We start from the raw sequence: 20,780 nt of genomic DNA, 5'->3' as shown, positions 1-20,780 counted from the left end.
GCAGGGGTGCCCAGGGCTGTGGTGCAGAGCAGGGTCCCTGCTGTGCCCCAGAGGCTGTGTGCAGCAGCAGGGCCTCCGCTACCTGCCAGTCTCCACAATCAGCCTGCCTGGGGAGCTGCCCAGGGGCTGCGGGGAGAAGCTGAGGGTGGAAGGAGCCCCCCTGGTACCGCAGGGCAGGGCAGGGTCCTGCTGCTGCCCAGAGTCTGCTGCCTGGGGCAGGCTGCTCACAGCCCCACACCTCCCTAGGGCACTGCACTGCAGAACTGCCCGGCAAGAGCTACCTGAAGGCAGTGCACTTTTTAGAATCTGCTTCATTTGCCTGCCCATGTGCTGAGGCAGAAGGATGGTAATGGAGTAGGAGCATCTGTAGTAGAGACTAAGGCTCCTCGAGCATTGCTGCTGCTCTGAGGCATCTCACACACCTCCGCACACAGACTGTACCAACGCCACCTTTGCTGTTTCTTGAGGAGTTATTTGACCTTCTCCATTCCTGCAGAAAGGGAGATGACCTTGCCCAGTGGACTTCCCAGATCACTTAGGGTTCCCTTTTACCTGTTGCTGTAGACTAGGAATGACTGCTGCAGAGCCCACAGCACAGCCCCCTGCTTCTTTTGGCACCCTCAGAACACCAAGCAGAAGTAAGCCAAGCAGCTGCAGAAAGCTCTTCCTGTGAAAGGAATGGGAAAGAATGTGTTGTGTGTGACTGTTCTATGAGACATACAAAGTATTTTGGTCAGAGAAGTCCTTAAATTTTACAATGTCACTTCTTCTTTTGGACAAACTACCTTGCTCAGGGGCAATAAATGTGTAACAACAGCTCCATCACTGAGTTCCTCCTGCTGGCATTCACAGAAACGCGGGAGCTGCAGCTCCTACACTTTGGACTCTTCCTGGGCATCTACCTGGCTGCCCTCCTGGGCAACGGACTCATCCTCACTGCCGTAGCCTGTGACCACTGCCTGCACACCCCCATGTATTTCTTCCTCCTCAACCTTGCCCTCAACGACCTGGGCTGCATCTCCACTACTCTGCCCAAAGCCATGGCCAATTTGCTCTGGGACACCAAGGCCATACCCTATTCAGGATGTGTTGCACAGCTCTTTCTTATAACATTTTGAATTTAGCAGAACTTTCTCTTCTCACTGTCATGGCCTACGACCACTACATTGCCATCTGCAAGCCCCTGCACTACGGGAGCCTCCTGGGCAGCAGAGCTTGTGCCCAGATGGCAGCAGCTGCCTGGGGCAGTGGCTTTCTCCAAGCTGTGCTGCACATTGCCAACGTATTTTCCCTGCCCCTCTGCTGTGGCAATTCTCTCAGCCAGTTCTTCTGTGAAATCCCCCAGATCCTCAAGCTCTCTTGCACAGACTTGTACATAAGGGAAGTTCAACTTACTACAGTTACTGCTTTTCTATTTGGGGGTTGTTTTGTTTTCATTGTGCTGTCCTATGTGCAGATCTTCAGGGCTGTGCTGAGGATGTCCTCTGAGCAGGGCCGGCAAAAAGCCTTTTCCACATGCCTCCCTCACCTGGCTGTGGTCTTCCTCTTTCTCAGCACAGTTATCTTTGCCCACCTGAAGCCCCCATCAATTTCCTTCCCTTCCCTGGATGTTGTTCTGGCATTTCTGTACTTGGTTGTGCCTCCAGTAGTGAACCCCTTCATCTACAGCATGAGGAACAAGGAGATCAAGGTTGCCATGTGGAAAGTGATGACTGGGTGTTTTTCTTCAGCAATATATTGCCTGCCTTCTTCTCTAAATCACTCGTAATGCAAATCATGATAGGTGAAGCCAGTGGGTCTTATGTTCTTGTGTTGTTATTGGTGTTCTGCTTTTTCTCAATTTTATTTTATCAAATATTTTCCACAAAGAAATATAATTCTTCATTTTGCTTGAGTATTTAAACCAATTAAAGTGACTTTTTGTCTTATATCCTTCCTCTGAGACATTTTCTGTGGCTTCAGGGACAGTGTGCAGCGGTGGAGGGGAAAAGAGTCGTGGCAGTCCAGCCTGGGAGCACCAGCACTGGGTCCATGCAGAGCTGCTCTCCTGCCACTGACACCCTCTCCTGCTGAGCCCTGTTGGCGGTTTAAGGCCTGGATGCTCCTGTAGCTTGGTGCCAGTGCTGCTGTGAGGCTGTGCTGGGACTGCAGGCAGGGACAGGCAGTTGGCACATGAGTGACACAGCTGGCCTCCAGAACAGAATTTCCCTCCTAAAAGGGCCATGCCTGAAGGCTCACATCATCTTTCAGAGTTGCCGTCACATCAGAACATGCTCAACAAGAGTCCCAAAGGCTCCCTGGGATATAGGATGTGCTGGGAGAAGAGCAGGGCCTGTCCAGGTGCAGGAGAGACACAGGAACAGAAACCCTTTGCAGCTGCTGCTACCTGCAGGCACATTGTATGCACATGGAGAGAGGAACAAGAGCGAGCACAAAGGCCATCAGCTATCCCTAGGGGTGTCAAGAAGGCCAGTGGGGCAGAGTGTCTTCAGGTCCTTTCTTCCTGAGAGCAACAACCATGGGGCATCTGTCCAGGGGGAAGGCACCTTCAGAGACCGTCTAGTCCAAAGTGCAAGACCTGAATGCAGCTCTGCAATGTGTTTCCTTGAACCCTCAAGGTCCCTGTGCCCATTTCTCATGCTGTGGGGCATCTCAGAGGAGGACAGAGCAAGGTAATACACCCACCACAGGGCTGAGGTGCCTCCCAGCCTCTGGCAGTGGCTGCAGGAGCCAGAGGGACCCTTCAAGTGCTGCAGTGCACTGTGTATGTGTAAGGCAGGGACTGGTGTCTCTGAACAGCCCAGTGTGGATGAGCAGTGCACGAGGCCAGCTCAGATATGGGCACCTCACAGAGCCTTGACATTTCTCTGTGTAGAACTCCAGTAATTACCCCCAGTGTTCCCATGAGATTTTTGTCACCCTCCTTGCACAGGTTCATTGCAAATGCTTCTCTCTGACATGTCATTCTACTCTGCCTTTTGGACTGGTGGTGACAGCAAACTGGTGGCTGTTGGTGACAGCCAACATGGCTTCACACAGGGCAGATTGTACCTGACAAACCTGGTGGCCTTCTACGATGGGTTTACAGCATTGGTGGAGAGGGGAAGAGCACCTCACATCGTGAACTTTGACTTGTGCAAATCATTTGACTCTGTCCCACACAATAGCCTTGTCTCTCAATTGAAGAGACATGGGTGTGATGGATGGATCACCTGGTGGGTGAGGAATTGTCTGGATGGTCACCCTCAAGGAGCTGGAGTCTACAGCTCAATGTCCAAGTGGAGGTCAGTAAAGAGTGGTGTTCCTCAGGAGTCAGTATTGGGGCCAGCACTGTTGTCAGTGACATGGACAGTGTGATTGAGTGCAGTCTCAGTGAGTATGCTGATGACACCAATCTGGGTGGTGCAGTCAATACACTGGAGGGAAAGGATGATATGCAGATGGACTCGGACCGGATTGAGAGATTTTCCTGTGGGAACCTCATGAGGTTCACAAAGGCCAAGTGCAAGGTCCTGCAGCTGGATTGGGGCAGGGTGGAGAATGAGTAGAGAGCAGCTCTGAGGAGAAGGACCTGGGGTACTGGTGGATGAGAAGCTCAACCTGTGCTGGCAATGTGAGTTTGCAGCCCAGAAAGCCAACTGCATTCTGGGTGGCATCAATCAAGTTTGGCCCAAAGGTTGACAGAGTTGATTCTCTCCCTCAGCTCTGCTTTTCAGTACTGCATTCAGTTCTGGGACCCCAAACTCTAGAAGGACATGGAAGTATTAGAATTATTAGAAAAAGTCTAGAAGAGGCCAAAAACAAGATAGAGAGTCTGGGGCAACTTTTCAGTGAAGACTGGCTGAGAAAGCTGGTTCTCTATAGCAGCCTTCCAGTACCTAAAGGGGGCCTAAAAGAGGGTGCTTTAAAATTAGGTATAAGGAAGACATTCTTTCCTTTGGGGGTGGTGGTCAATGGAACAGGTTGCCCAGAGAAGTTGTGTCAACCCATCCCTTGCCCCTTCATGGCCAGAAGCCTCCCATGCCAAACCACGATGGACACCAGCCCCCCCACACACACACACTGCAAAGCTAGTGTTTAACCTCATCTTTCCTGCATGGGGCCTCCTCTGCACCACCCAATCTCAGCTCCCACTTTGCCACAAGTGCTCTGCATGGGTGCTACACAGCCTAACTCTACCATGTCCTGCCCTGGTTCTGCCATCCCGCTGGGCAGGGGAGAGGGTGGCCACAGCAAAGGGATGCGTTTGGGTGTGGAATGTGTGGCCTGGAAAAGATAAGGAGTCGAGGGAGAGGACAAGGCAAGGCAGCAAAGGCAGCACGAACAGTGCTGTTGGTGCGGGGCCACGTTTGTACCAGTGTAATAAATGGCTCAGTCTTCAAAATAGGACTATAATCAAAGTTTACAATTTATTAAATGAATACAGGTAAGCAAGCAGCACTGGCTGCGCCGGGAGTCTCTGCTCCACCAAGACGCACACCAGTTACATCAAGCGGATGATTTTTATGCTCCTAGGCTGATACAAATTCATTACTACTTCAAAAAAACCCCACAGGGTTATTGTAATTAGTTTCTGGAATCCAAACCCTCCTACTGGAGCATGCGTATCTGGTGGTCCCTCTGAGGGTCTCTGTGGTTCTCTCATGCTGAAGGCTCATAGTCTTCCTCCCTCTTGTCCTTCTCCTTTGTCCAACTTGGCTGTATGTCAGAGACTTGTGCAGTGTCCCCTGCAAGCTTTGTCTTTTAGTTGTTCTTCAGCTCTCCCCTGCTCCTTAATCTCCTGGCCAGATATCAGAGACTTGCATAGTGTCCCATGCAAAAGTCATAACAGTTAGCAGTTATTCTGAACCCCCCAGATATCAGAGACTCCAAGGAAAAGCCTACAAATACATTTCCCTTCAAGCTCTCTATTGACACAAATTGCTAAAACATTCCTTTGCAAGATACAAGAACTATATACATTAACCACTCTGGTTTTCTTAGACTTGTGGTTATACAAGGGTATGTAAGACAGAAGGTCACATTCATCATACCATGCGGCCCTAGCATTGTTCCATACTGACACGAATCAGATGAACATATTTCACAGCAGGATCCTCAGAGGGCAGCAGCTGGCAGGAGGCGAGGGTGATACTATAAAAGCCAGTCAAAGTAACTCTCTAAGACTCAGTTTGGAGTTTTAGAAAGCAGGCGTTCTTTTATTGAGGTCCTGGACGCACAGGGGATCACTCCAGTGCTTACAGAACTGTTTGAGCTATAGGGATTATATACAAGCAAAACATACATGTTAATCACATTTCCCCAAAACATATTCATACTACTTCCTGTAACTCATTAAAATCAGTAAGTGTTGCTGACACATGCACATTTGTTTCCCCTGTCTTTCAGGGGTCTCTGGTGGTCATTGGTAGTCTTCCTCACTATGTTCATTAGTTGAATCCAGTTCTTGTCCATGCTCAAGCCATCGAAATCTTTCTTCTCTTATTCTTTCATCTCAGGCATGCATACAAAGCTTAGGTGGTTACACATCCAAGGATATATGCATAGCATGAGTTTCTCACCTAATCTTCTGACACATGCTCTAGGCCTGGGTCACTTTGCCCTCATTCTGAGATACAAGTCTGTAGGCTCTTACAGATAAAGCTGACTAATTAGTGACTAAAGTAACATCAGGGGTGAATGTTTCTGAACTTCCTTCTTTCTAACAAAACCTAGTAAAGGTTTCACCTATCTCCTAATGAAGCTTTTCAAATTTGAAGCCATTGTTCTGTCAAGGAAGAGACTATTTCTCCTTTCAGCTCAGTATCAATGGGAGGCCAGGAAGCCCCTCCCAAGGCTGCTCCTGCCAGCAGAGACAAGGCCGAGAATGAGGGGAGGAGAGGGGAATGGAAGGGCTGTGGTGAGGTCCCTGCTGCATTGCTGGTTGCCCTGCAGAAGATGTGCTGGCCAGCAGGCCTTGTGAGATCACCCAGCACCTCACAGAGCACCCCAAGGCAGCAGGGATGGCACTGGAGAGGTGGCTGGCAGAGCCCAGCCAGGGGCTGGCTGTGGGTCCCCTCTGCTGCAGCTGCCTGATGGAGCGTGGCAGGAGGAGGGCAGGCAGGGCTTGGGGCTACCATGCTCACAGTTCCCAGTTTCTTTACATGGTTCCTAACCTGAGACTTGTCCATTGACAGTAAGTGTTCCTTGCAGATGACCTTGTGAAACGCTGGGATTTGGTGGATAAATCTCATTCTGTTTTCCAAGGAGAAGAGAGCCTCTCTTTCCCATCTTGTGATGCTCTGCTCTGCATCAGGGGCAGCACAGCTCCATACATCACAGCAGGCTTAGACCGGACTTCAGGAAGAGCAACCAGGAGGAGAGAGCTTGGGCACAACCAGGGATGCCATATGAGCCGGCAATGCTATATACGGATATGGTCACATCCACATTGGGATGATCTAGGAGGAGTGTGTCCACCCAGGCAAGGGACTTCTCATCTTCCATGACTCCACACTGGTGTGGCCATAACTGGAAGAGGCCTTCCCAGTGTGAGGCTCCTTTTCTGAAGGACTAGGGAGGAAAGGAAAGGGTTCAGAGGAGGTGTGCCAAGACAGGGCTAGGGGTCATGTGTGTGGAGGCTGAGAGCCCTGCGCTTCCTAGACCTGGTGAAGCACAGGCTCAGGGCACCCTTGTAGGAGCTCCTGACAGACAGAAATCTGCTTTCAGAGATGATGGCACATTTTGGGTAAGGGTAAAGAGCATGAGAAAGGAAATCCACCAAGAAGTGGCTGTTTTGGAGGTCCAGAGTGGTGATGAGGAGGAAGAAATGCCACTCCAAGGGCAGTGCTGTGGTGACTCAGAGGGAGTCTGCTTCAGCCCATGGCTTCTGTTTCAAGTCAGAGGCAATGAGCACAAGGAGTCCCTAGTATGGGTAGGGAGATGCTGTGGTGGGGAAGCAGGTTGGATGTCTCCAGGCTGCAGGGAAAATGGTTCAGGCATGGGACAGGATAGGACAACCTGTGGGGAGATGTCCAAGGGCACTGACAGGGCTGGAAGGCCCTGACACAGCAGAAGTCTTTGTCCCCGTGGCTCTGGCTGTTGTCTCTGCCACTGGAGCCTGTGAGATGACACATGGTGCTCCTGGCACTGGAACCATGTGGCCTCCTTGCAGCCCTGTGCACTGGAGTTGTACTGTTGTCCTTTAGTTGCCATCACACACCCCAGATCCCACTGCCCCTTGAAGAGCAGCGTGAGGGACAGAAGCTCTCTTCCCAGAGCTGGGTGTCAGGCCTTGGTGCTTGCTTTGATAAAACACATCAAGGTTTCCTTGCCATCAGGGCCACCTTTACTTTGCCTTTGCCTGCCTATCATCACTGCCTCCCCTTTCCTTTGCTAACAAGTCCATGGGGGAGCTGTGGTGGTAATGGCCCCCAGTGGGACCAATTAACACTCCCAGAACCTTCAGCATTTCTCCTGGCCTTAACCTCTTGAACAGCCTGCGCTATCTCCTCTCAGCATCAGAGGTGCATGGACTCAGCGCCAAATACACCCTGGGGCTCGGCACAATGCAGAGAGCCCTCCTGTGTCCTCTTTCTGCCCAGCAGTTCCTTCAAGGCTTCAGAGCTTTTACGTCTAATTGGGGAGATTTCAGAAAGCTAGTGAATGAGGCACATTTCAATGAGCAGTTGATAATAAGGGAGTTTTCCCTTCAAGCTGGATTCTTTATTGATTTATTTCAATTCCCTGCCCTCTCCCTTTGCTATTGATCCAGAGGGTCTCCTAAGGAGGTCTGGTCAGCTTGGAAAGGCAGTCCCTTGAGGCCAGGCACTCTGTGGGCAACCTTGCTCCTCACCTTCCCAGCCCCACCATTTCTCTCAGGAGCCACCTGGGACTTGCAGCACTTCTCCTCCCATCAGACTTCTCCAGTCAGGACTGCAGCTGCATGTTACAGCTCCTTTGCACCAACTCCCAGCCCTTTTCCCCACAGAACTGCCTGCACGCAGGCACAGAAGGACTGCTCCCCATTGAAAACCAACCAAAGTTAAGTGTGGTGCAGTTCAGTAAACAGTAAAACACTCTCCTCAGCTGTGTGCCCAGTGCAAGCTGCAGCTAATGAGGTTCACCTTCCCCAAGGGATGGCCATACAAGGACTGTTCTAGGCAGAGTGTTTGAAGTGATGAACACGTGCTCTTTTATTTATATATTTATTGATTTATATTTTCTTTCCTATGTTGGAATAATTTGTTCACCTTTCCAGGCAGACCTTGCTAGGTTCAGGGGCCCCTCTGTACTGGAGGTGTTTGCCTGAGGCTGGCAGCTGTCAAGAGGAGCTGTGGGAGACCAGAGGCCCTCAGGAGCTGCAGGTGGAGGCTGGGCAGTGTGTCAAAACATTAATATTGGCCATTTTTAACTATGAAAAAAAAGGAAAGCAGAATCACCAAAGTTTGTAAAAGCTGTAAATGTGCATCCATAAATTATCAATGTTTTAGAAGTTTGACTTTATTTCTGTTTAGTTTTGTTTTCTTTTTTACTTTTATTGTCATTTTCAAAGCATTTCTAGTATTGTTAGGCCAACACCATTAAGATCATTCTGCATCTTGTATAAAGCCCTGTGCCCAAGCCCCCCCTCCCCCCCCCCCCGAAGAATCTTATCATATCCATGACCATTCACAGTCTTTGCAAAAAAGTACATAACACTGAGATGTGGACCTTGCTGCACAGATGGAAGAAAGCAGGGCCACGAACATGCACGCAATATTCACTTTTCCAGGTGACAGATCCAGGAGATGTGGAAGTGTGGCAAAAGTAGTAAACATGCTCAGCTTTATGGCCAGGACAGAGTATGCATTTCCCTCCAGGTAGGAAAGAAAGTGAAAAATGAGACCGTCTCTGAGAGGAGCAGCGTGCAGAGGGAGAGAATTAGCACCCCAGAAAAGCCTAGATCTCTTCCCACACCTCAGAGCACATCCAGGCAATGGACTTTCAGGTGCTTAGAGCTGGAAGACAGGAGCTGGAGGTGTAACGCAGAGATGGCTGAGGCAGTGTCTCCCAGGCTACAGTTACAGCCAAGGAAGAAGAGGAGATGTTCACCTGCCTGGCTTTAGATGGTCCCCTACAGCACAGGAGGATTCAGGCCACACAGCATCTCCTCTGGCACCACCAGAAACTGGGCCTGAGGTCAAAGGACCATAAGGCATGTTGGCAGGGTCCTCAGGAGGCCTGCAGCCCAAGCTGTCATAAGCACGGTCAGAACAGGCTGTTCAGGGCTTGATCCTGATGCATTTTGCAAAACCAGCAAAGACGGAGACTGCACAGCCTCTGGGTGACGCCTAGCTGAGCTCATGGTGGGAAGGCTTTTTGCCTTCTTTTTAGCCTGAAGCTCTCCTCTTTCACCTTCACAGCTGTTGTCTTTTATCCTCCCACCCTGAACCCAGCTGAAGATCCTGGCTACACATCCTTCACAACCCCCTCAGAGATACAGCCAGAGGAGGTCCCCCTCGCCCTGCCCTTCCCCAGTGTCGTGGTTTAACCTGGCCGGCAGCTAAATACCACGCAGCCGTTCGCTCACCCTCCCCCCTCCCTCTCTGGGACGGGGGAGAGAAATGGAAAGTGAAGCCCGTGAGTTGAGATAAAGACAGTTTAATAAGACAGGAAAATAATAATAACAATAATAAAATAAAATAAAATAAAATAATAATAATAATAATAATAATAATAATACAAAGGTGATAATAATACTACTACTAATAATATGTACAAACAAGTGATGCACAATGCAATTGCTCACCACCCGCTGACCGATGCCCAGCCTAACCCCGAGCAGTCCGGCCCCCTCCCCCCGGCTAGCCACCCCTATATATTGTTTAGCATGACGTCAGATGGTATGGAATACCCCTTTGGCTAGTTTGGGTCACCTGTCCTGGGTCTGTCCCTTCCCAGCTCTTACTGCACCCCCAGCCTGCCTGTTGGCAGGACAGAGCAAAAGGCTGAGATGTCCTTGGCTTGGTAGAAGCACTGCTCTGCAACAATGAAAACATCGGGGTGTTATCAGCACTCTTCTCATCCTAAGCCAAAACACAGCATTCCACCAGCTACTAGGAAGAAAATTAACTCTGTTCTAACTGAAACCAGGACATCTATCCACCCCTTATTCCATACCATTTACGTCATGCTCAGGTTACACTCTTTTCCATACATTCTAATTAGTCACCTATAGTAGTCATGGTAGTGATAACATACAGTATTATATAGTAATTAACATGGTACAATTCAGTTCATGGGCTATTCTCACCCAGTATTAAATCTCCTTGAGGTACACACCGGACCTCTCCGTTCTTTTGCATCACCCACCAAGTGTATCCAGGTCCCTGAGCAAAAGCAATTCCACGGATAGGTTTGCCTTTTCCTGAGGCAGGAGTAGCCCAGACTGTTTTACCCAGCATATTTCTTACATGCACTACAGGGACTTTATCCCCATCTACAGTACGTAACAGGTTTGATTGGGCAGGTCCAGCTCGGTTGGCAGATCCCCTAGTATTGACTAACCAGGTGGCCTTTGCCAAATGCGTATCCCAATTTTTGAATGTCCCAACGCCCATTGCTTTCAATGTAGTCTTTAACAGTCCGTTGTATCGTTCAACTTTCCCGGAGGCTGGTGCATGATAGGGGATGTGATACACCCACTCAATACCATGCTCTTTGGCCCAAGTGTCTATAAGGTTGTTATAGACACTAATGAGTTTCATTGTCTGACTCTATTCTTTCTGGGGTACCATGTCGCCATAGGACTTGCTTTTCAAGGCCCAGGATAGTGTTCTGGGCAGTGGCATGAGGCACAGGATATGTTTCCAGCCATCTGGTGGTTGCTTCTACCATTGTAAGTACGTGGCGCTTGCCATTGCGAATTTGAGGGAGTGCGATGTAATCAATCTGCCAGGCCTCTCCATATTTATATTTCAGCCGTCATCCTCCATACCAAAGAGGCTTTGTCGTAGTTCTGCTCGAGTGGGCAGCTGAGCTCCACCACAGCCGCTCTCTCACTCCCCCTCCTCAAAGAGGAATGGGGAGAAAATATGTGAAAAGGGGCCCAAGGGTTGAGATAAGGACGAGAAAATCACGCAATAATTATTGTAACGGGCAAAACAGACTCGGCATAAGAAGATAGTAAGATTTATTGCTCATTATTAACAAGCTAGAGAAGTGAGAAACAAAGGAAAGAAACCAAAAGCACCTTCTCCCCCCATCCTCCCTCTTCCACCTCCTCCCCCCAAGCGGCGCAGGGGAACAGGGGAATGGGGGTTATGGTCAGTCTACAGCGTTTCTTCTCTGCCGCTCCTTCTCGGTCACTCTCGTCCCCTTTGCTGTGGGGTCCCACCCACGGGACACAGTCCTTGATGAACTGATCCGGCATGGGCTTCCCACAGGCAGCAGCTCTTCCAGAACTGTTCCAGATATGGGTCTGTACCACGGGGTCCATCCCTCAGGAGCAAACTGCTCCAACCTGGCTCCCCCACAGGCAGCAGCTCCTGCCAGGTCACCTGCTCCTGTGTGGTCTCCTCTCCACAGGATACAGGTCCAGCCTGGGACCTGTTCGGGCAGGGATCTTCCACAGGCGGCAGCTTCCATCGGTGCAGGGCCACCTGCTCCACCATGGTCTCCTCCACGGAATGCACCATGGAACCCTGCTCCACCGTGGTACTCCATGGGCTGCAGGGGGACATCCTGCTTCACCATGGTCCTCACCACAGGCCGCAGGGGACTTCTGCTCCGGAGCCTGGAGCACTTCTCCCCCTCCTTCTGCACTGACCTTGGCACCTGCAAGGCTGTTTTCTCACTCCCTTCACTCTCCCAGCTGCTGTGTGCCACAGCTTTTTTTTCCCTGTCTTAAATATGCTCTCACAGAGGCGCAAAACAACATCGCTTATTGGCTCAGCTCTGGTCAGCAGTGGGGCCCTTCCCAAACATGGGGCAGCTTCTAGATCCTTCTCACAGAAACCACCCCTATGGCTCCCTGCTACCAAAACCTTGACACATAAACCCACTACACGCATCACCTTCCCATAGATTGAGATCAGATTTGTCAAGCAGGACCTGGCTTTGATAAACCCATGCTGACTGGGCTTCAACACCTGATTGTCCTGAAAGTGTTGTGTGATGGTACTCAAGACAATCTGCTCCATGAGCTTCCCCAGCTCAGAGGTCAGACTGACAGGCCTGTAGTTCTCCAGATCTTCCTTCTGGCCTTTCTTTTACATGGCTGTCACATTTGCTAGTCACCAGTCAACTGGGACCTCCCCTGATAGCTAGGACTGTTGGCAAGTGATGGAAAGAGGCTTGGTGAGCACTTCAGCCAGCTCCCTCAGTACCAATGTGTGGAGCCCAAATAGACTTGAGTACATCGAAGCAGAATAGCAGTTCTCTAACCATTTCCTTGTGGATTATGAGGGCTTCATTCTATTCAATATCTTTATCTACCAGCTCAGGGGGTTGAGTACAAGGGGAACAACTGGTCTTGCTGCTAAATATTGAGGTAAAGATTGCACTAAGTACCTCAGTCTTTTCCTCATCTCTTCTTATTCTGTTTTCTCACATCCAATATAGGATGAAGATTCCCCTTAATTCTCTCTCTCTCTCTCTCTCTTTTTTTTTTTTTCCTTATGTATTTATATTTAAAAAACAAACAAACAAACAAAAAACATTTTTATTGTCTTTAAAAGTAATAGATGTATTGAGCTCCAGTTGGGCTTTGGCCCTTCTAAATTTTTTCTTTGCACAGCCTAACAACATTTAGGACTCAGCTTCCGAGAAATAACAGCATACATGAGAAGAACAGAAAGGTGGAATCTGGCAGCCTTCCATCCTCTACCCTTCTATGACACTGTGTTGGAGCTCCATTCAACTGGTTACTCCTCTACTGCCCAAAATCTCTGCAGCTGCTGATGCTTTTATCTTGTGAGAGACAGCACAGTTAGGATGAGACATCTCCCTGCAGACATTAGCAGTTCACAGAGTGGGGCATTTGTCCAGGGGAACCTTGAGAAACTGCAGGATCTTACATACAAAAACCTCTTGACATTTACAAGGAGAAGAGCCTAGTCCTACAGAAGAGGAAGAGGAACCCCACATATCAGGGCAGACGGGGACCCTGCTGAGTGAGCAGCGCCCAGGAGGAGGAGGGGAGCACCATGAGGGATGCCATATGAACAGTGGTGCCTGCTCACCAGGAGCCAGGCCAGCATCCTACAGAGCTGCCTTATGAGGAGCATGTCCATCAAGAAAATACGAGTTATCAGACTCAGCTCCAATATGGTGTTACCCCACCTGCACAAGGCTGTCCCAGTGAGTAGCTCCTCATTTACGAGAGATGCAGGACTGTGCCCAGAGAGGTTGTGCCAAGGTGGGGTTCAGGGCCTAAAGCACCTGCTGTGTATAGAGTGTCTGAGAGACTTGGGTTTCTCTGGCCCAGTGGCATGGAGCATCCAGGTAGAGCAAAAGTAGCCTGAGACTGCCTGAAGGGTGTTTTTGGAGATGTTTTAGCTTTCCTCTGTAGGGAAAAATGGCATGACAAAGAAATAATGCTACAAAATTGACTTCAGGATGTTGAGACTGGACTTGAAGAGAAAGAAATTCTCATCTCCTACTGCCGCAGGGGGAGCCCTGAGCAAGGTATGAAAGGAAAATATCTCCCTTCCCAGAGGGTGGGCATCAAGGCCTACCCTTGTGCTTGGTGAAACACATCCACTTTGTCTACACCTCAGTGTCACCTTCACATTGCCTTTGTCTACTTGTCCTCACTGCCTCCAATATTCTGCTCTAACGAGCTCCAAGGGAGGCTGTGTCAGTGCTCGCCTCAGGGGGAAACTCCAGGAAACTTGCATCTAATTTGGACTTCTGGAGAGATGTCTTCAATTGTCTCTCAGTGCCTGAGGTTCATGGGCTCATCACCAAAGCTACCAGAGGAGTCATTACAATGCTTTGGGCTGGGTCTCTGGTGCTGAGCTGGGCCGGGCTCCTGGGACAGAGAGCTCGTGGCAAGAGGACCCTGGTGCAGAGAGACAGCTCTGCCCAGGAGCAGCTCCTCTGCACAGTGCAGCAGGGCTGGGAGCTCTGACCGCAGCTGGCACAAGGAGAGGAGAGAAGGAGAGAGGGCTTGGAGGCAGTTGGCAGTGGGAGGATGCTGAGAGCTGCCTGCAGGAGAAATCTGCACAGCCCTTGACGAGGTAAGTGTCTGGCTGCAGGGCCATGCAGCTGCAGGTCCTGGAAGGGTCTCCTCCTGGGTCTTGCTTATGGGAGGGCAGTGAGCAATGCAGTAGGCTTTGAGACTGCTGCTGGGTTGCACTGCAACATGAGGAAGTCTGGCAGAAACCACTTGGAGTGCCATATCCCAGCTGCCCCTGGTCTTTCACAAGCAGGGTGGCCAAACCTCCTCCAGACACTGCAGTGGGATACTGGGACACCCCAGCTTGTGAATATCCAACTCTCTCTGTGGGGTGTTCTCCTGGGCTGCATGTTCCTCTCCGTCAGGTCTTACCTCTCTCATGGCATACTTGTGTTATCCAGGATCCTGAAGGAGAAGACACCTCCATGCTAAGGCGCTCTCCGTGCTGCTGGATGGCTGTCTGTGGGCAGCTGGAGTGAGGCCTCGGCACCCCCGGCTAGGAGGGAAGAGCTGAGATTCTGATCATGTATACCAGAAATGAGGTGAGGATTCTGTGCAGCCTCACTTCAACTGGGGCTTCTCTGCTCTCAGCTGTCTCCACTTTCATCTTGGAAAAACACGGAAGTGTGATCATCGTCCTAAGAATTATAGGGCTAACTACTAGAAAATAAAGCAAAGAATTTACACCTTGCTCTACAGTGTTTTCAGAAGAGTTGCTTGTAACAACACTGCAAAGCTCATTGATCTGATAAGTGGATTGCACTTGAGTTTCCCCCACGTTCCTGCTTTCCTTCTGCTGCACAGCAGGAAGGACTCCTCTGCAGCCCAAACCAGCCCCTGCTCCCAGTGCCACTCTCAGTCAGCCCCAGCCACAGCTCAAGCAAGAGAGCTGCAGAAAGGTTTTCCTGCAAAGAGAGAGGCTCGAGCTGGAGGGTGCTTTTAGACTTGAAATAGGTTTTCCTCAGAGAGGTTTTCTGATTTTGCTCTACATACTCCTCCTTAACAGAAAACTGTGTTCAATGTCAGACAATGCCCAACATCAGCTCTGTGAGTGAGTTCCTTCTGCTGGCATTTGCAGACACATGGGAGCTGCAGCTCCTGCACTTTGCGCTCTTCCTGGGCATCTACCAGGCTGCCCTCCTGGGCAACGGACTCATCCTCACCACCGTAGCCTGCGACCACCGCCTGCACACCCCCATGTACTTCTTCCTCCTCAACCTCGCCCTCCTTGACCTGGGCTGCATCTCCACCACTCTGCCCAAAGCCATGGCCAATTCTCTCTGAGACACCAGGACCATCTCCTATCAAGGCTGTGCTGCACAGGTCTTTATATTTGTCATCTTGATTACAGCAGAGTTTTATATTCTCACCATCATGGCCTACGACCGCTACGTTGCCATCTGCAAGCCCCTGCATTACGGGAGCCTCCTGGGCAGCAGAGCTTGTGCCACCATGGTAGCAGCTGCCTGTGGCAGTGGCTTTCTCCATGGTGTCCTGCACACAGCCAGTACATTTTCCCTGCCCCTCTGCCACGGCAATGCTGTGGACCAGTTCTTCTGTGAAATCCCCCAGATCCTCAAGCTTTCCTGCTCAAATGCCTACATAAGAGAATTTGAGCTACTTGTCTTCAGTTTTTCTTTACTCTTCAGTTCTTTTGTTTTCATTGTGTTATCCTATGTGCAGATTTTCAGGGCAGTGCTGAAGATGCCCTCTGAGCAGGGCAGGCACAAAGCCTTTTCCACATGCCTCCCTCACCTGGCCGTGGTCTCCCTCTTTGTCAGCACTGTCCTGTTTGCCCACTTGAAGTCCCCCTCCATCTCTTTCCCATCCCTTGACCTTGTGGTGACAGTTCTGTACTCAGTGGTGTCTCCAGCAGTGAACCTCATCATCTACAGCATGAGGAACCAGGAACTCAAGGATGCCTTGAGGAAACTGATGACCTGATAAGACCTGATAATCTTTAAAAAAAAAAAAAAAAAAAAAAAAAGCCCATTGTCTTCTGCATATGACTCATAAAGCATTTCAGGAACAAGGTTATCTTTTGGTCATTTTTCATACTCTGGAGATTGCCATCACAAGCTCAGAGCTGTGGGGTGTACGGGCAGGGGGTTCAGCAATGACTGAGTAGGCCATTGCTCATTGTTCACTTGCTGTTCGGGGGATAGGATTTCCCAGAAGAGCAGGGCCTGATGTATGTGCATGGAAGACATGGAAAGAGAAACCCAATGCTGGTTCCAGCAGGCACATCATATGTGTGTGGAGAGATGAACACGAAGGAGCACAAAGGCCATCAGCTATTCCTAGAAGTCTCATGAAGGCCAGCTGGACAGATAGTGTCACAAAACCAAGTAACGTCCCCTGGGAAGCCACCTGAAGGCAGTTCTGGGATGTGCTTCCTTGAACGTCTCTGTGCCCATTCCTCATGCCTTGGGGTATCTCGGAGGAGGGCAGAGCAGGGTGAGGCACCGCAGGGCTGAGGTGCCTCCCAGCCTCTGGCAGTGGCTGCAGGATCCAAAGGGACACTGCAGGCACTGCAGTGCACTGCATGTGGATGTGCAAGGCAGGGACCTGTGTCTCCCAACAGCCCCATGTGTATGAGGAGCATGGGAGGCCAGCTCAGACATAGGCACCTCACAGAGCCCTGACGCTGCCCTGTGTGACTCCAGAAACAACCCCTGTTGTCCCTGTGAGATTTCTGTCATGCCTCTTGCACAGATTCAATGCACATGCTCCTCTCCTCCATGTCACACTACCATGACTTTCTGGACTGGGCTTTCTGTCAGAGGTTTGGCTCAGAGATTTCTGGGGACTTGGAAAAGGCAGGCATCAAAAGCATCTTATGGAATGACAGTAAATAAATAATTAAATAAAAGGGCGAGGAGAATTGCAACTGTCACCTCTGCTCCTGCTGACATGATGGGGAAAGTCCTGCCACAGCCATCTTCAGGTATGTGGCATAAAAAATAAAGAAATTGCTGAAGCAGTAGGGAAGGGGAAAGAAGGCAATGTGGTGAACCTGGACTTTATCAAGGCCTTTGCCATGGTCTTCTGGAGTCTCCCTTTAGCCAGACTGGTGATATTTGGACTGAAGAAAGGGATGATGATGTGAGGGGGAGGGTGGCTGGACACTAGTGGCACAAAGTCCTCCTGCCACCCAGATACCAGCAGCACCCCTCAGTGATGGGCACTTGGGTCAACAACATTGACCCTCTTTGTTATCTCCCTTTATGATTACATGGAGCACATTTTCAGCTCAATTGTGGCTAATGCCAAGCTAGGAGGACTCCTTGAGCAACTTCACCTTGCACAGAGCACAATACTATGTGGGCTGCTGCAAGGCAAGATAACTCCACCCCTGTCAGACCCAGTACAAGCAGACACTCGATTGCCATGCCGACTGTGAGATCCCCTCTGCCTACATACCCAGTAGGACCCTTACAGGAAGAAGACCTGGCTATGGATCGTCATGTTCCTTCTTGGTGGTAAGGAACTGGACAGGCTTGAGAGGTTGCTTGCGGGAATCTCATGAGACTCCCACCTGCTCTCATGAGACACCACCTGGAGTACTGCGTTCAGCTCTGGGGCTCCCAGTACAAGAATGACTTGAAGCTATTAGAGTGAGTCCAGACAAGGACTACAAGGATGATCAAGGGGCTGGAGCACCTCTCCTATTAAAACAGGCTGAGGGAGTTGGGGTTGTTCAGCCTGGAGAAGGCTCTGAGGAGACCTTATAGCATCCATCCAGTACTTAAAGTGGGCCAACAGAAAAGCTGGGGAGAGACTTTTACTCAGGGTGTGCACTGATAGGACAAGGGGAATGGCTTTAAACTTAAAGAGGGTAGATTTAGAGTGGGTAGTCAGATGAAATTCTTGATTTGGAGGTGAGGCACTGGAACTGGTGCTGTGGGTCCAGAGGTCACCCAGAGGGAGTTTGGATCAGCCCACACCCTTGTGTTTGAAGGAACAGCTGGCAGGAGTGGAGAGGCGTCACGGAAATCATGGCAATACAGGAGTGAGAGCAAGGTGGGGAAGAGAAGTGCCTGTCTGCAGCCTTCAGAGAGGTGTGGGACGGCATAGGAAAGTCTGCAGAGGAGAAGGCAGAGGGCTTTGACAAGAATGGAAGGCTGTAGCAGCACTGACACCTTTGTCCCCTTGGCCATGGCTTATGAGGAGACATGTTATACTTGCAATAAATGACTGAGTCCCAAATAGGATTGCAATTAAAGTTTACAATTTATTAAAGGAATAGAGGCAAGGAAACAGCACTGGGTGTGCCGGGAGTCTCTGATCCACCAAGACACACACCTATTACATCAGGTGGCTGGTTTTTATGCTCCTAGGCTAATACATATTCTACACCACTTTTTGGAAAAGGCAGGGTTATTATAATTAGTTTCCCAGGATCCAAACCACCCCATGTGCGCATGCGTATCGGTCTCCAGTGGTTCCTCTGAGGGGTCGCTCGTACTGAAGGCTCATAGTCTTCCTTCCAGGCTTTGTCCTTCGATTGTTCTTCATCTTCCCCCCTTCTTCTTATTTGGTCATATCTTAGCTGGATATCAGAGACCCGTGTAGCGCCACATGCAATAGTTAGCAGTTATTTTGAAACCCCTTCGTTCTCTTATCCCAGATATCAGAGACTTGTCCCATGGAAAAGTCAGCAGTTTTTGGAAACTCCTTTGTTCTCTTATCCCCTAGACCCGAGTCTCACGATTTACCCTTCAAACCCTCTATTGACACAAACTTCTAGACTCTGTTTCACTTAGACGTGTGGTTATCCAAGGGTATGTAAGACAGAAAGTCACATTCATCATACCATGCAGCCCTAGCATTGTTCCATATTGACACGAGTCAGATGAACATATTTCACATACTCATGGCATTCGGACAATGTATTCTCCTTTCAACCATGTGAAAACGCTGGATGGTGTCATAATACTGTCCTTCACATGATATTATCGGCATCGTCCCCTACCCCACAGACTCCAGGAAGAGCCCTGAGTGAGACATGGAGGTGCTGGGGGTGCAGGATCTCCCCTCCCACTGGCTGGGGTCAGGCCTTGGCCTTCTGCTTCGGCAAAACAAACCGAGACTTTTCTCAGCACAGTGTCTTTGACTGTCTGTAATCAGGGCCTCTAGTTATCTGCTGTAACAGTTCCCATGCGAGGCTTTCATAGTAACAGACTAGAATGGCCAACAGAGTGTAGAGAATAGAGCAGTCTAATACTACGGAATAGAGTAGCCAGCAGAGGTGAGACAGGTACTTTGATATAATGAAAGCCATCAGAAAGCTGATCCCAGTTAGATGACTGATATGGGGAGGTCAGGAGTAACCTGGCCAGGACATATGTGAGATTTGGGGGAGGGAAGAGAAAAGAGGAGGAGCTCAGAAGCTTACCTTTGCAGAGGTAAGAGGGTTCATGTCATGTTGAGGCTGCTGTAACACTGACTTCAAACAGTCTTGTAGGGCCTATAAACTATTTTCAACAGTAACAATAATCCCTAAACCTAAACATTACACAAACACCCTGACAGGACTCCACTATTGTAATGCAGAAATCAAAGTATCACCTGAAGAAAAACTCAGCCCATAGCCCCTTTCCCTTACATTTACTCTCTTGCTCACCTGAATCACTGCCCCTAACACTGACATTAAATTGCTCTATTTCATCCTAGACTTCTTGACAGATGTAAACAAAACCCTTAAGCATAATGTGTGCCCATACCCTAACCAGAGACCTGACACCACAAGCAGAACGCCAAACGCTCCATCTAAAATTTTGCTTAATCTCTAACCCAGAAAGGTCAAATCTAGTCCCTAGGAGAGTAGAGAGAGGTCAGCTCTACCTCAGGATCTCCTGCCCCAGCAGGAGGAATGTGACTGTGGAAGGGACTGTGAGGTCACTTCTGCCTCTGCACTTGATAGGGCAGCAGCAGGAACGTGTCACGGAAAGGGACTGTGAGGTCACTTCTGTCTGAAGCTGACAGGTCACCCTTACCTTCTCCCTGGGATCTGTACTTTTGTGCGGACATGTGCCAGTGGCCCTGCTAGGCCAGCAGAAGGCACCTGGTTGGCATGCTGACTGGGGGATCCCCTCTTCCTCCATACCCAGGAGGATCCAGACAGAAAGAAGGCCCCCATATGGGTTGTCCTGTCCCTTCTGCTTGAGTCCATGACTGCACAGCAGGAGGCACAAGGCTTGGCTGTGTGTAGCCACAAAGCTGCAAGGCCAGCAGTAGGCCCATGGCATAGAAGAGGCTGCTGAGGTGACTTGTGTCTGGTTGGCTGCCAGGCCGCAAGGAGCCTGATGGGTTGGGATGCCTTTTAGGAATGGTTCCACCCTGATGGAGCTTCCTTTGATATTAGCAAAGAAGAGGAGAGAATAAGCTGCCACAGAATGCAATATGGAAGGTTGGCACTGGCCTCGACGAGGAAGAAATGCTGGGATGAGAGCAAGGTGGTAAACAGAGATGGGTTTCTACAGACTTCAAGAAAATAGGGCAAAGTGTGGGACAGCATTGGAAAGCTTGCAGAGGAGAAGGCAGAGGGTGCTGGCAAGAATGGAAAGCCCCAACAGCCCTGAATTTTTTTCCCCTTATCTAGAGCTTATGAGGTGATGAGATGTAGTCATTACAGTGG

The 20,780-nt window shown here is 49.9% G+C and overlaps 1 protein-coding gene across 1 annotated transcript; it reads left to right on the top strand.

The window, feature by feature from the left end:
• Positions 1-1,084: 1,084 nt before the first annotated feature.
• Positions 1,085-1,768, top strand: LOC311428542 (olfactory receptor 14C36-like; the record flags this gene model as incomplete). Its single annotated transcript, XM_084539944.1, has 1 exon — positions 1,085-1,768. The coding sequence occupies one exon, from the start codon at positions 1,085-1,087 to the stop codon at positions 1,766-1,768; it is 684 nt and encodes a 227-aa protein (XP_084396070.1).
• Between the last annotated feature and the right edge of the window lie 19,012 nt (positions 1,769-20,780).

This window comes from Aythya ferina (assembly GCF_964211825.1).
Source record: "Aythya ferina genome assembly, contig: HAP1_SCAFFOLD_91, whole genome shotgun sequence".
NCBI classification, from domain to species: domain Eukaryota; kingdom Metazoa; phylum Chordata; class Aves; order Anseriformes; family Anatidae; genus Aythya; species Aythya ferina.
Note: the sequence above shows the minus strand (reverse complement) of the source record. Positions and strands in the feature narration are given on the sequence as shown.